The 16,682-nt window shown below is 38.1% G+C and overlaps 1 protein-coding gene across 6 annotated transcripts in view; it reads right to left on the minus strand.

The window, feature by feature from the left end:
- The window catches only part of PTCH1 (patched 1), a 73,320-nt gene that overhangs the window by 30,045 nt on the left and 26,593 nt on the right, over window positions 1-16,682 (minus strand). For 5 of the 6 annotated variants that reach the window (XR_010354340.1, XM_064405796.1, XM_064405795.1 and 2 more), the window contains 10 exons: window positions 13,625-13,814; window positions 12,212-12,281; window positions 12,008-12,099; window positions 10,385-10,583; window positions 9,619-9,740; window positions 8,191-8,338; window positions 7,071-7,202; window positions 6,636-6,791; window positions 5,925-6,023; window positions 4,533-4,658 (listed from right to left, as the gene is read on the minus strand). Coding sequence is in view for 5 of the 6 variants with exons in the window: in XM_064405796.1 (XP_064261866.1) it covers window positions 4,533-4,658; window positions 5,925-6,023; window positions 6,636-6,791; window positions 7,071-7,202; window positions 8,191-8,338; window positions 9,619-9,740; window positions 10,385-10,583; window positions 12,008-12,099; window positions 12,212-12,281; window positions 13,625-13,814 (1,334 nt within the window). In the remaining variant the exon portion in view is untranslated. Of the gene's footprint in view, window positions 1-4,532; window positions 4,659-5,924; window positions 6,024-6,635; window positions 6,792-7,070; window positions 7,203-8,190; window positions 8,339-9,618; window positions 9,741-10,384; window positions 10,584-12,007; window positions 12,100-12,211; window positions 12,282-13,624; window positions 13,815-14,416; window positions 16,260-16,682 lie in introns of those variants that run through there. The other variant, XM_064405798.1, reaches the window with a different exon arrangement.

Genomic DNA, 16,682 nt, shown 5'->3' on the forward strand with positions numbered 1-16,682 from the left:
GTCACTTCCTGAGAAACATGCTACGGTTTTTGCATCTTTTCATAATGCACAGCTTAAAAATATTATTGCTGCTGCAACTGTAACAGAGACAGAAGAATGGTAGTCTGTGCTGGAGGCAGCAAGGGAGCAGGGAGCCAGGCTGGTAGGTATGTGCTGGGGCCCCGCTGAAGTATGTGCTGCTATGTTCCATTCCTGGCAGCCCACCCAAGGAGACCGGGTGTGCTGTATAGCCAGAGGTGATGAACAGATGAGGAGGTCTGTCAGGAAAACTTCCACCCTACTGCTCTCTCTCTGCAACTCCCTCCTGATATGGTACAGACTCAGATCCTCGTCCCCTGCCCCCTTTTCCCTTAGGCTTTAATTCTGGTTGTTAAATTCTCATGTCAGGGGCAGGGAAATGTAAATGGTGTGGATAAAGGTGGGGGATGAACCACTTCAGCAGAGTAAGATAATGGAACAGGCTTAAATGCATACATTCTCTCTCTCCAGAAACCCACCACTGCCACCTGGTAATGGACTTTTACATTTAGGAAAAAAAAATTGTCATTCTTGTGGTGAGGGGAAAAAGTTATTTCTAACACTTCTTCGGAAAAGTTCTACCTATGCTATGTGGTGGATCCACTGCTGTTAGGGAAGGAAGTTTCTGATGTAAGAGAGAAGAGGTTGATATTTTTTTTTACCTTTATCTTTCTGAGGCAGATTTACTGTGACAGTCTCTGAACTGTCTGTCTTAGGAAATAATACAGCCCAGAGGTAGTTAGACTCAGCCATGACTTCCTTCACTTATACTCAAAACAAAGGGCTATGTTTAAGACATTCCTATTGTAAGCTTCCAAACTTTCAGTGGATTTCTCCAATAACCTCTTCTTTCACCATCCTTTTAAGAAACAAAACATGTCTGAAAATACAGGACCTACTCCTTTAGAGTCTTGAGCACTCTTGGAGATGATTCTTATGACTGAGTATTTAGGTCATATTCAGCAATCTCAAAGCCCTAAAACTGCTTAAATAAGGGGCTAATAAGATTAACAAATGAAAAAAATATTAGAACAGGGAAAGAGCTAAAAGAGTCCCTATCTGTGCATGTAATTAACTTTCTCTTTTTTTTAATATCTCACTTTCAAAATAACTAAATTCCACTTTTTAAGTTTTGGAAAGAGCTAACCCTAGCAGACTCTTAAGACAGCATCAGACTTGAAGTGTTCGAGTTCCATAAAGTAAATAACCAACTCGCAGGTATCAATGAACTGCTTTAGCTGGCAGAAAATGCCAGAAGCTGAGACAGAAGAAGGCGCTGATGTGCAAAACAAGAGTTTCTAACTAGAAGTTTAGCTTACAGATGCAGAAAATTATTTATTCTCCCTCAGCACCCAGGTTATTTTACCAATACTGGGCCTCAAAATTATGGAAGGGTTGACATTTACCTTGTAATGTCTTAGGAAAAGTAAATGAAGAGCAAAACAAGATCAAGAGCAATCCTTCTTTTTCAAGCCCATCTGTTAAAAATTCATTATCTAGATGAGAAGATGGTAGTATCTGTGAAAAGTAAATGCAGCAGTATTTTACTGCTTTTTAAGTTTTGCTAGGAAACCATCAAAGATAGCAAGGACTTCTTGTTTAAACAAGTCTGAGTAAGAGCGACAGAGAGGAAGGAGACTGTAAATAAAGAAATCCATACAAAAATACAGACCACCCACCAAAACTGCCGTGGTTGTCCGATTCTAAATTCTGAGATCAAAGTATCACCTGATTTTGATTTTACCTGGTGAAGCTAGGCAAAGCAACTAATAGATGTTCCTTCCTAACAACAAAAGATTTAATTTTAGTGGTTGCTAATTTATAAGTGTATCGGTCATATATGTAGCTCTGACATCAATGAATATAAGTCTTCCACTGTTCCTCCTTTGCATGTTTCACCTCTTACATAAGCATACGGGGCTACTGTGCTCTGGCAAAGTCAAATTACCAAGTGAGAAAAGTTTGAGCAATTCAAACTCTAATTTCGGGACACTTATGTAGGTTCCTACGCATAAATTCCATATTAATCACTGCCTTATAAAAGACGTTAATATTTTTATTCTGAATAATATCAACATGTTCATACAATAATACAGTATGTTGAAATCTCACTGGAAACTTTTTGTTTGTCATTTTGCTATGCAGACATTGTTTTAAACTTTCAGTGACTCAGTCTGTAGCATGGCAGTAGGCAAAAACAAAATTACTTCAGGACAGGCACATGTAAGTTAACTGATTATAGTACCAATTACAGCTGTGGTCTCCACATATGTTCCAAAGACAACCTGTCATATTCTGATGCTGAAGAGTGAAAACGAGAAAAAAAATGAGCAAAATTTAATCAGATAAGATAGAATTAATATTGGTGGCTCACTCTCAACAGCTCAGCAGTGAGATTACAACAAAATGGCCAATTTGTGTTGAATACTTCTTTATGAAATGCATTTAGGCTGATGTAATTTCTGTAAAGCAGGTACTACAGTTTGATGACCTCCAGTATTCTGTCACCTGCTGAAGGTGCCTGTCAAATATTTGAAATTGGGACACAGACTTAGGAGACATAAATAACTTCTTCCAGACTAAGCTGATAAGTCTTTACCATGCAAACCTCATGAGGTTCCACAAAGCCAAGTGCACAATCCTGCACCTGCACTTGTACCTGGTATCCCAGTACCAGGTCAGGATGGAGAGCAGCCCTGGGGAGAAGGACTTGGGGTGCTGGTGGCTGAGAGGCTGGACATGACCCAGCCATGGGCACTGCCAGCCCAGAAAGCCAAACGTGTCCTGGGCTGCATCCAAAGCAGCGTGGGCAGCAGGGGAGGGAGGGGATTCTGCCCCTCTGCTCTGCTCTGCTGAGAGCCCACCTGGAACCCTGCACCCAGCCCTGGGGTCCCAGCACAGGGAGGACATGGAACTGTGGGAAGGGTACAGAGAAGGGTCACAAAGGTGATTAGAGGGATTGAACACCTCTCCTGTGATAAAAGGCTGAGAGAATTTGGATTACTCAGCCTGGAGAAGAGAAATTTCTGGAGGGACCTTACAGCAGCCTCCCAGTACCTAAAGTGGGGCTACAAGGCGGCTTTTCACAAGGGCATGTAGTGACAAAACAAGAGGAATGACTTTACACTGAAAGAGGGTACATTTCAATTAGATATAAGAAAGAAGTGGTTTTTAAAATTTGGGTAGGAAAACACCGGAACAAGTTGCCCAGAGAAATCTAGTTAAAGATGTCCCTGCTCAGGGTGTTAGGGGACAGGGTTAGACTAGATGACCTTCAAAAGGTCTGTTACAACTCAAGCTATTCTGTGATTCTATAAAATAAAACAATTCACTATCACATGATCTGTAAGAAGAGACATCTAGGTTTTGGCAAATCAGCAGAGCTAAACACTGCTAACCATTCAAGACTAAACATCTAGATTTGGTTGCCACAAACATCTGCTAAATGATAAAGAAAACCAGTGAGGCCATGACATTCTCTATTATTCTCTATTAAATTGCCTGTTGAGAAGGCAATGTAAATAAATTATTAATGCCTCAGATTTTAGCTTTTGTATTTTTCAGATTCTGTATTATTAGTAACATAACTGCAATCACAAACAGTTTACCATTTTACAGTTTAATGCAGGCATACTTAAATCTCTGAGAACAGCAATAATTGCCACATGTATTAGGAAAAATTGCAGCCCTGCTTCATCTGAGTAGCCAAGGGCTCAATGAGAATAAAAATGAATGGAGAACCAAGCCAGAGAAGAAGAAAAGTAACTACTGAAATAGTACAGTGCTCTGTAGTGCTATAAATTGCTTGTGTCGGGGAGAAACTTAGAATCATTCTTCAGACTTCACTTTTAGAAGAAATCCTTCTCCAATATCATAAATATTTCATATTTCTGAAGGCATACTATCACAAACAAATACAAGAAGACAGAGAAAGGGAGAGCAAGCAATGCATGGTTCAGCACATAAAATTTGCATTTTCTTTGTGCCCATGCAGAACACACAATTATCAAGTTTTCTCCAAGTTTGCTAAAATTACGGTAAGGCAGTAAAAAATGCTACAGTAATTATTAAAATTACAAATTCATGTGTACTGCTGTCATTGCACTTGTTTTTAAGAGCAGCAAACTGGACAAACATGAATGAAAGGATTAAATTGCTGCTGAGAAACATTACAGTACACACTACAACGCAGCCTACTCCTTTTGATTTTAGAACACAAATCCATCTGGGAACTTCTTAGTGACATACAGCTTGGGTTTTGCATCCAACCCAGTTGTGGTAGGACAGAGTATTCTTTCACCTGCTAGCAGGATGCGAGAGACTCTGTGCATGAGAAAAGGGAGCAGGTGAATGGAGAGCAGGCAGCAGTTGTTACTGCCCAGGTCTGTGGTGCTGCTGCAGTGAGGTTCTGGTTCAGTGAACTGCAGTAGAACCAAAATCAAGCTTCAATGCCACCACTAACAAATACCATCATTGCACTTCCACAGAGCTAGCAAAACAGGATATAAACTTACTTGGAGTGAAAATGCTCTTAAAGCTGGAATTGGAATTAAGGCAGCCATAAAGAAAGCAGTAACATTGCTGATAGATGTAAGGGCTACACTGGCTCCTGTTCGCTTCAGACATTCACCTGTTCTGTCCTGCAAAACAAAGGATGCATCTTAAAAGTCAGCAAATAAGGTGATGTCCTGCAAATGAAGGGGTCATCCTACAGGCGTAACAGTGAAAAATTATTACAATTAAATCCTGAATATAAATCAGAGTATGTGAGAAAACTATATATCAAGTTTACTGTTCAGTAGGAACATAGATAGTGCTCAAGTTTTTGAGGGCAGAAAACATGACTAGACTTGATTCTAGCTTCAGAACACAAAACTAAATGGGCACTGACAATATATTAAATACATCTACAGTTGAGAAGCATTTCATTTTTATCAGTAGAATTACTTGGTGTTCTCATTTTTCAGACAAAATAAGCATGTATTAACAGCATAGAGGCATACCATAACCACGCATCTTGAAAAAACAAGTAACAAAACAAACAAAGAGAACTCCACCAAGTCTAGAGACCACACACAAACCCCACCAAGAAATCAAGATAAACACATGACCGTTTCCTAACCCAATAGGCTATTATGAAGCAGACAGAGATTATAGAGTGAGGTTGTACTGCCTGCATACAAAACCAGCTGGAGAGAGCACAAGGAAGAGTGCTCATACAAAACAAAATCAGCAAATATACACTAATGTCAAATGGGATGTACTTTGGATGTGAAAATTTGGACTGAGACTAAAAATATAGATGAAGTAAAGGATCATAAAAGTGATGACACCTTAGACTTCCTATCAGCTATATGTTATGCTTTGATATGTCATGGTCAATTATAAACTTCAGAAAATAAAAACAAGAGAAAAATACAGAAAATAACTCAATTTTAGGGCCATAAAAAAAAAGGTAACTGCCTTCCCTCTCTTTTCCCCTTATATCTTCTATTCTATGTATTCTTTTATTAAAGCCATTTTATCATCTCATTGTCAAGACTCCCATTTGAGTTTGTTCCTAGATTTGCATTAACTTTCACTGAAATTTTTGGCAGAATGTGGATTATGGAAGTCTGCCTTTATGTAACAGCCTATAAATTAAAATTTCAAGAAAAAATAAACCTGAGACATTAAAAAAAAAAAAAAAAGGAAGCAAGAATGTAAACATGTAAACATTCAAAAATGTCCTAGGACCACACATATATTGTTATAATTTCCTATTTTGACAGAAATAAGAATTTCTAGACCCTAGGAAAACCTATTAAAAAAAAAACCAAACAACTCCACTGATTAATTCTGGACATGAGTGTCTCTTCCTAGATGAAACTTTTTTATTTTCCCACAAATCTCCATTTTGTCATTACCTCAAACGGAATTCTCTTATTCTGTCCTGTTTCACTAAATGCATGTGCCAGAAGGAAAACATCATCTACACCAACTCCAAGAGCAAGAAAAGGCAAAACCTTGGGGAAGAAACAAAACAAAACAAAACCCAAATAGATTTTGTTATGATCTGCCATGCAGCTAGCCATTAAATGGCTAATTATAGCAACTTTTACATTACACTCTACACAAATCTAAGGGTAAAATCAAAATGGAAAGAATGCAATACAGGTATTAACTTTTATTCTGCAATGTAGCTGAGGAATTTAAAATATACCATTAACAGGTACAAATTCTCACCAGAAGTAATTCAAGTTTTGGATAGACAAATATCTGATAACAATTCAAGTTACATTCTAAATATTTTTATAACTTGAACATTCTGGTATATTCAGATGTAAAAACAAATCTGCAACTCCTTAGATACTTAGGATGCCCCCACTTGTATTGGGACAGAGAAAAACCAAACAAGAATTATACAGATTACATAATACCTGGAGGTTTTTTTCACTATCACTTGTCAGCATGATAATTTAATTTGTCACAGCATAAGCTATGAAATAGGAAAACGGTACAAGTAAAAATCTAGAGCGGAAATATTTTTTCAGTACTTTATTTCTCAAAGATTCACTTGTGTTCATTCATTAGCAGAGTACTTGCAATTTAATAGCAGATTTGTGTCTTCTAAATACCTGAGTTGTGGCAGCATTAAAGGAAATTCCAATCAACGAGCACAGGCCCAATCCTGCAGCCACAGAGAGTGCAACCAACAAGACTCCTGCCAGCCCCACAGCACCCTGAGACTTGGCACAGTCCCACCGCAGCATCGTTAAACAGGCGTAGGCAAGCTAAGGAAAGGAGGCAGGGAGGGAAATTTGGGGGAAAAAAACCAAAATATTAGAATGGATCCTTCTCTATTAGCTGTCTCTCCCCACCCACCTACAGTCTTTACACAATGTCACAGAGGTTACAAAGGGACAAGTGAGAAGCCTGGGGTAAAGTTTACAAACTGTAGGTTTTATTTTAAATATTTGTAAAATACTCTGGACTACAAACTGGTAACAATAAAGCATATTTTTAAGCCTTGCTCAACTACCAAAAATAATTAAATAGATTTATTTTATTACCATTAGTAAGTAGCCACTGGCTACTCGGATAGCACTGACATCAGAGAATGACTTCAAGATGTCATCCAGGGTGGTCGTAGTGAAGGAAAGCACCTTCTGAGTAGAGTTTTGTGCAACACTTTGATGAACAACCTATGAAAAGAAAAATAAAACTTTGTGTGAATAAAGAATTTTTTCCTTTTATTTTAGTCATTTAGTCAAAAGAAGTCATTACCATCTTCTACAGAACACATCTGAAATCAAATCTTTTTCCCTTAATGTTGCTGCTAAAGCTCATGCTCTATGCAGACATTACAGTGATGCAGTATAACACTCATGTGTTTCCTGATTTTTTTCTGGCAAGCTGCTGATTATGAGACAGAATTTGCACCCTTCAGGAAAGCCTACTCACTACATGCCCAGCTCACTACAAACACTTGAACCCCTTCCTGTAACTCTACAATGGAGTACCAGTTTTGCATTTAACCCAGGCCAGCCATTTCTTTGCCCCTCCCTGCCTGGCCATTTGGAGAGGTCAGAAACAGCACAGGGTTTGGGACACAGAGGGCAGGCATTGTCACACAGCTTTCTCACCTGGGCTGCTGCTGAAGGAGCAGCCCATGGGTGGCTAATGTTTTCCAGACACCTTTAGAATAATCACACCAACCAAAAGCTTTTAAATTCCAGCTAGCCCTTTGGTTTCTTCTCAGCTCCAACTAAACAAAATTTAAAAAAAAAAAAAAAAAAAAAAAAAAAAAAAAAAAAAAAAAACAAAAACACCAAAACCCACAACCAAACAAAACCCCAAAAAAACCAACCAAACAACAACAACAAAAAAAACACATAAAAAACCCGAAACAAACAAAAAAAACCAATACCCAAAAACAAACAAACCCCCACCCCAAAAAACAAAACAAACAAACAAAAAACCCAAACAAACAAACAAAAAAAAAAGGAAAAAAACAACCACACAAAAAAAAAACCCCAACCAACCAACCAACCAACAAAAGAACTCTTAAAAACAGGGATGCAATGACTCAGTTCTGGTTTAAACATATTCCTTAAGGAAATACTGTAAAAAGTAGGCAGTGGATCTTAGCAGGACTTTATAGTATAGTATCTAAGTTATTTTCAATTTTACCTCAACATACATCCTCTGCCAGGCTTCCAGAATTGCTGCTGCCTTGTCCTCATTCCAATTGATATGTGAAACATATTCATACCCCTTGAAATGCTCATACATTTGCTTAGGGGTCATTAACTGAAACATGGTTTGCAAAGCCTGGGCACTGTGACATGGAGAGAAGAGAGAGGAGAAAAAGGCGTAAACTGAGCATTTTCAGGAAAATATTTTCATGGCATGAAGTCCCAAAAGCAATTCTAACAGGAGCTGGCTTGAGTTCTTGATTTTATAGGGCACATGCTTGTATTAAAATTGAACAGAGTATAATTATTCTACTGTGTATCTGGTGCAGCTGTACTGCTCCACGCAAGCATTGAGGCTAAATCTGTTTTCACTGAAATTAATAAGAGTTTTGACACTATTTTCAGCAGGATTAGTTTCAGGAGAAAAGAATATAACCCTACAAAGCTGTTCTAAAATTAATGCTTGATAAGACAGATTGCTGTGAGGATGCCACAGGAACAGTTATTTCTATGAGGTCTTGTAAATGCTGGCAAAATGTGATTTGAAGACCTTGGGGTTTTTTTTACTGCTTGGAGAGAAGTAGTAGAATATACTCCTCATGCCTAATAAGCTTTGGGGAATACACAAAGGCAATCAATCCTGAATCTCCACAGTATGCAATTCCATCCAACAATTTCAGAAGCTCATATTAATTAACAAGAAGAAGGAACCATTTTCTTTTTCAATAGAAGTGCCTTACTTGGCTCTTTCTTGAGAGACTTACAAATGTATTGTGTGAATGCCAAAAAGGTTAAAAATTCTCTGGAAAAAATTATTCTTCGTTTTGTTTAGTAGGGCCTATATTTTTCAGAACAGTAAATTACACTGTTTTATTCCCCCACTAAAGTCCAGCATTCTACGTCTTCATTCAGAAGTCTAAAACAAAGGGTTTGAGTTTATTTTACTACTCAAAGCTGTATTAACAATACAGGGACATGAAAATAGACTATTCTCTGTATTGATCCTGAATAAAACATTCAGTGGATATTTTGGAATTCTGAGAGAAGTCATGTGAGTTAGTACATTACTCACATTATTTTCTTTCCTTTTTCCTTTGATCATATTTCAAAATCTGATCAAAAGTGTTCAGTGCTTTACGCACTGTTCAATGCTTTACACATACATTCTAAACAACAAAGCTGCCAGTAAAAAGCTTTCTTTCTGACATACACCATCATTCTGAGATGAGAATCAGGAAATGATAATACCACCTTAAACAACAGCCAAAGCATTCTTTTAAATTCTGCTCTCTTGAGATATGTCACCCTGTAGCGAAATTTACAATACATATGAAGGGTAACAGGGTTTGCATCATGCTACTACTGTGTCCCGAAAATGAACCCTAACAAATTAAAACTGACATTTTGTTTAAATATTTTTTACCTGACAAGTTTACCCGAACTGTTCTTGACTGTACCACCTATAATCAGCTCCTCCTGCCAATGCATGTATTTTCTTGATAGTCCATAGCATCCACCACTCAAAACAAGGGCTACATCAAGAGGCTAGAAAAAGTTATAAAGAAGCAGTTAATAGGTTTCACAACTTTATAAACTCATACCTTAATTCAACACACAGTGAACTAGAATCATAGATGTTAAAGACCATCTGGGTAGTCTACTAGAAGAAAGGCACTCAACAAATGAAGCCAAGAAATCACCTAGGCGCTTGTTGACCAGATGGCTATTTCTCCAAAGTCTAATGTGACTAATAAAGGGATATATAAATTCAAGGCTCACGACTTTGAATTCATCACAAAAATCAACAAAACTGGTGCTACTTGAGGAAAGGCTTTTCTGCATGGCATGGGGGTGTCGCAGCAGCTGTGTTCTAGCAGTGGCTATTGTCTGTCTGAGGTACCAGTTTGCTGAAATGCCACATCACTGCAGTGCCACAGCAACAGCTGACAACTGTACTTTCACCCTAAATGCACAGGATTAAGCATTGCACCACACAACGAGGCAAAATCCATGACAGTGAGCTAACAGCAGGTAATAGGAACAGAAAAATGACATCACGCAAGAATACAAGCTATATACTGCTTGGAAGAAAATGGTACTTTCTTCTATTCTGTTTGACCTTCCCCCCCCAACCTTCCCCACCCCCCAGCCTCCCTTGAAAAGACATGCACAAGGACAAGCAAACTTACTTTGGTGGAATTTTTATTGGGAGCTGTGATTGGGCAATCGGGATCAGCAGGATTCAGGCAGGGTCGATCCATATAACCATGACCAACCTCCGCTTTATTCAGCATTTCTTCCCAGCTCTCCACTTGGTAGTTTATTTTCTTTAACTCTTCCAAGAATTCTAAGGGGTCAAAGTTGATCCACTGCAAAGGAGGCTTCCCTCTGCAAGAACAACCAGGAGAAAAAGACACATAGAAAAAAGACAAAAGAAGTTCCGAAATAAACATACTTTAAAATTCATGTTTGAACAAATAACTGAGTTATTTTCTGCTACAAGTTAAAACCTTTTCTGGTAAGGCTGTTTCATAAAATGTAAGGCAAGCTTTAATTAGATTTTCTTATGTACTTTTCTTGAAGCCCAGTTGTAATTTGAACGAAAACACTTGGTTCTTACAAAGTTATCTTGTAAAACTGGTTAAAAATACTTTCACTTACAAACAAAGCAAACAAATTATCAAGAACCTAAATAACAAAAAAGCAGCCAACTGCTGGTTCAAAGAATTAGGGGGGAGGGGAAAGGGACAGAAGAGAGGGGGCTGAGGAAAGAAAGCCTTTCTCATAGTATCAGATTACTTCTTGCTAGTCTAATAATCATCTTGCAAATGTAATCAATCAGTATAACTGATCTTTGTTTATCTGTAACAATACTGTGCTCCTTCAAATGCCCTGGCAGCTTGACTATCAACCATCAAGCCTTCCTGCTACCATGGCTGTCACCACTATCACTGTCACGACTCCCACCCCCCACTTCTGAATTTGTGATGTTGACAGACCAGAAAGGCTTTTGACTGCCTTATTCTGTGGTTCAAACCACACTGTATCTGCTTAACCAGGCTTAAGTCATTATTCTGAATCTCCCAACCAGAAAACACAAACCCCCTTATTTCCCCATCTAAAACTGTACACTAAAGGTTAGAAGATGGCCATTGCAAATTGCTTTTCCAGAGACATGCAAACCAGGACAGAAACAATAACTCAAATGCTAACTCTTGCATAATTAACAGAAAATGCCTGCACAGATTAACAATTAACTCTTTAAAGAACTCAGGACATCTAATATCACACTCGTAAACTGTGAGAAACCACCCATAAAAGATACTATATGGTCTCTTTAATGGTCTCTGAAGCAGAGGATTTGTTCTTTATTCCTCAGGAATACTTGGGAATTAACTCAAGACATTTTCTTAGGTCTAAACTTCCCAGCCAAACAACGTATTTATATTTTATGGGGGAAAAAAAATCCATCAGAAACAGCTTTGTTCCAGGGATAAAAAAAAAGGCACAGCATAAAATTCTTTAAACTCCAACTCAGAATTTAGATTTTAATTTGCATGCTAGCAGCACAGGAAAAATAAATGAGGATTTAAATTGAGGTTTACAAATAATCTCATAGAAACAGGTAAACCTTATGTTAAATGAAAAAACAAAATCCATGCGTATTTTTTATGCAGAGACACTACACTTCATATTTTATTTTTTCTGTTAAATCAGAATTTGAATAAACAATGGAAATGAAACTGAAACACTGTACACAGTTATATAATTTAAAACATTCAGACAAGAAAGTTATGAAAAAACATCCTTACAATAGATAGGCAGTTCCTGACTGTAGCTTTGCTCCCTCCCAGAAGCAGTCCAAAGGAGTGATAATTAAGCAAGGATAAAGATATTCTATGATCTGTCAAAATCAGAAAGAGGAAAAACACAGTCACGCAAGAATATAATCTATGCAGCACAAGCTGAATCATGAAAATATATAAACCTTGTAATTAAACGCCTGCTACACATACCTGGTCCATGTAACCTGCTTCTGTGATGAGTTCTCCTGATTTGTAACACAAATGTTCCAATTTCCACTGTCTGTAAGAAATATGAAGGACAAATATTTTCTTCTTGCACAATTACTGAGAAGTAATTTTGAAAATGTAACAGATATTTAAAACTGTGACTCATATACACACACTGGCCTCAAGCAGCAAATCATTGAGTAAGGCAAAAGTTATTAAAAATAGATATACTAGACCACACACACACAGGAAAAAAAAAAAAAGCCTTTATTTCAGATGTTTCCATATTCTCTGTAAAACTCATTCAAAATAAGGGAGATGCCTTTGTACATACAGGCTAGTCAACACACATTTATATGAGGCTGCTTGTGACTTAAGGTATCACTTGGTGACACCAGTAAGAGAAAAGCCACCTCCAGCTCAGAGGACTCAAATATAGTCATTTGACCAAGACTTGTAGAAGAAAATAAACCATTAGGATTCCTGCCTTCCTATTTTGGCTGTATTACAATTTCCACTACAATGGCTTCTAATGACTTAGGGCAGGAGCTTCGTAAAAGATAATTAGACACTTAGCAGTAGCTCATGGAGGAACCATCTGGATGCCCTGAAAAGATCTGCTGAAAGACAGGGAACTTTGTGCCTCACAGGCAGGACTCCTAGGTACATTATTGTGTAAGTAGTAACCCTGGCAGAACCATTTTTCAGGGAGATCTCCTTCAATCACTGTAGCAATACTCAGAATGTTTGAGACAAAACATGCTTAGGTCTGATCCTCTACAGTGCCCCCTCAGTCAGTTTGCAGATGAAACCAAGCTGCTACCCTCCTGAGGTCCTGAGGTGCACCATTATTATTTTTCTGTTGGAAATCACGCAACTGCCAACCATCAGTATGGGGCCACAGACATTCTTTAAGGCACAGTCTGTTGTCTATGTTATTTAACAGTTCTTATTCCTCCTGCTAACAATTCCAACACATCTGCATTTCCCTTTACAGCCAAACTATTGGAAGAACACTAGCCTCTGCCACTGTTCAGAGCCATTATGAACCTCATTATTACATTAGCAATTGAATTCAACTTTTAAGTATTTAACTTAAGTATTTTCAATGTTACAAATCCTATCCGTAAGGTTCTATGTTTAAGACCACAGACATTATACCTTTACCTAAAGAAATGCTGCATGCTGTAGCATGCCTCACGTAACACCACTTGCCCCATCTTACTTGTTAAATGACAATTTATCATAGCTATCACGCCACAGTGTCAAGCTATCAGAAACCAGTGACATTGAAATCAAAACACAGCCACAAGAGAAAGGCTCAGTAGCACTAACCACTTAAATACATTGAGGAAAGCACATGTCCATTTTTCAGCTACTACATATGATCAAGAAAACTTTTGATTTTCCCCTCACCTGTTGTACATATAGACATGTACTCTGCTGGCCTGAAGTGCAGACTCAAGGTGCTGTCGGAGTGCTTCTGTTGTTAGTACATTAGCACCATCTTCCTGTGGAGTCTGGATCATGAGCTGGGGGTTGAACATGGCCTCTTCTCCAATCTTCTGCCGTGTGTAATTTAACTCCTGACTCACTCGTCCACCAACTGATGGATAAATATTAAGGACTTTATATTAGCCAGTGCCTGCTTATTCTGCATTCTCTTGATGAACACTCTCCAGTCAGAAAACCCTGACTGTGTGCAGGGCCTATTCTTTCTCAAACTGATCACTGTGCCACTCTAAAGCTAAGAACAACTTTTACCATCTCTGAAAAAACACCCACATTCCTCATTACAATACCTTTACTGCTACTGTACTGAAACACTGATGCATAAACTGGAGCCTCTGTTTTTTTCTATATTATAGCCAATATCCCAAGTGTAAAAATTAAAGAAGAGGAAGAAAAAAGGAAAAAACTTTACCTGGCAGACCAGAATAAATATTATGTTACAATTTCTTACACTTGTATGTACAGTCTGCTCCAAACGCACATTTCAAGATAATGGCTTTATTTTACACTCTTCTACTAAATAGTCTGGCAAAGATAGAAGGCAAATGTTTCTCTTCGGTTTAAAAAAAAAAAAGTGAGCAGAAGTATTTCTTTCAGCCTTAAAAAAAGAAAAAATGCGAGGTTCATATAAAGAGATGCAGTTTGAGTGTAGCAGAAAGGTCTGTCTACAGCTAATTTACCCCAGTGGCCCAGTACCTGGCTGAACGTGCTGTGATGCAGGAGATTGCTCATGTGCAACATCTGTTTCTAAACCCACATGAGCCTAACGGTGTGCTCCATATTAAAATATGGTGGGGAAAAAAAGAAAAAGGAAAAAAAAAAAAAAGGAGGCAGAGGGACATTGCAGAGTCGACAGGCTCTAGAGGGAGCTATACACAATTTGCCTTGCCAGAAAACATTGCATAAGAATGGAAAACTGTCTTCCCTTCTACAAGAACCCCAGCCAGCTACAGTTCATATACTTCATATAACCTCCCTGTAGTTTCTCTAGCCAATGCATGTGGGAGGCAACGTCAATTAATTCAGCCTATTAGCTGAATCAAGACCACATCCAGATGAGGAGGACAAGAATGTAAATCCAAGCTACAGATCTGGTCTAATTTGTTACATTTTTCTCAGTCCTAGTAAGCTTGACACTGGTGATCTGAATTACTGCCAAAGTTTAGTTTTCAACAGTGTGAACAGAAATTAAGCACATATATTTATTTCTTCCTAGGTCATATAACAGAAGATGGATCCATAACCAGTTGGCAGAGTGGGAGATGAGATTCCTGAGCCTGAGCAGGGACATACTTTTTCAATCACTTGGGCCCTCAACCCACCCGCAACACCCCTGGGGCTAAAACGACCACCAGGCAAGAAGCTGGGCCCCTGCATGCATAAAGCTGTCAGAATGAGACCCTCAACAATTAAACCATACAGACATTCTGGCACGAAGCATTGCTTAATTTCTTGTTCAAGAATTCTTTGAAGAAATAAGTGTTTCCACAACACACCCAATTTTTTTTCAGCCTGTCACATGTGGGATTACCCCTTTATACCGTGGAACAGAGACTAGCTCACAGTATACAAAACAAAACAAATCGAAGTACAGCCTTTCACCTAGAATCCCTTAGAACTTTTTAACATCACTCTTATTACAGTGACAGGACAGGACATACCATCATTGAGACCGCATTTGCATGGTAATAAAATGCTATTGATAATTCTTACCAAGATTTAAACTATAAAAATACTTTCATTCATCAGCCCCAGGTTTATGATCATTGCTGTCTTTCCACAGTATTCCACCAATCAGTAGTCCTTGATACTTGAATTTTACTTCATCTTACAGGAATATGGGAAATAAGGGAGCAGAGTTATCCTAATCTGGATGTCTTTTAACCAGACCTTCCTTTCACAACCCTTTACACTACAAGTGCTTCAAAGATAAACTGACTCTCTCCCTCTTTTGTCTCTCAATGCCAGTCAAGACAATAAAACCCCAATGTTATGAGGACTGGGGAGTCTACCATAAACTTCTGCTCCTGGTGCTATGTTCTCTCCCATTCCACCCACACTTTCCTTTTGAATTTAACCAGAACTCGAACCAACAAATCATACTTAATGCAAGACAAAGAGAGTCATTCCCATATCTGCTGAAAGTGACCAACTGTTTACTATCAACAGAGATGATCCCTTCCTAATCAAGGTCCTGTCAAACCATGTTAACTTCACTGAACAAGGCAGATCTAGCTAATCAAAACTGCATCATGCAAGCCAGTCATCAGAACAGAAGCTGTTTTTTTCCCTTTCTAACATTTCAACCAGGAGTAGCAAAACCACCCAAGAAGCTGGGCACGAATTCCAGAACCCATCAGCAGATCTGCTTCACATTCTTCTTAAGGCATTACACCATTTAACTATTCCTTTGATGGGTCCTTTATCTACATTTCTTCAGCCAAACATAGTAAAAGTAACTCCAAATATTGCAAATATTTTATACAATGTAGCAGTCAGGTACAAAAAAAAAACCCAAAACATAAATGTACATTGACAGAATTTTCATCTGCAAAACGAGGTTATATTAAAACATATGGACAGACCAGAAGCAAGTGAACAAATCAGTGGTCTTTCAACATATTAGGAGTAAAACAAAGGAAAAGAAAAAAACAAAAAAAAAGGGAAGCTTTGGCCAATTATGCTGCAATTTATTTAAATTAAAAGTTTGCAAAGATCATTGGAGCCTGCCATACTCACATATCTTCAACCTACACAATCAGAACAATTAGCTGAAGAGGCATTATTTTAAAATCAAGACTCGTTGCTCTTTTTTTTTTCCCAGATTATTCACAAGTAGTACAAAAACTTAGGAGAGACATGACAAAATGTCATGGAAATGTACTAAAGCCACTGTGCTGGATATATATGTATTACCTGCAAAACTCACACATTCTGCAGGAATTCATTCCTTACACTTGTT

Source organism: Passer domesticus, chromosome Z (assembly GCF_036417665.1).
Source record: "Passer domesticus isolate bPasDom1 chromosome Z, bPasDom1.hap1, whole genome shotgun sequence".
Classification (NCBI taxonomy): domain Eukaryota; kingdom Metazoa; phylum Chordata; class Aves; order Passeriformes; family Passeridae; genus Passer; species Passer domesticus.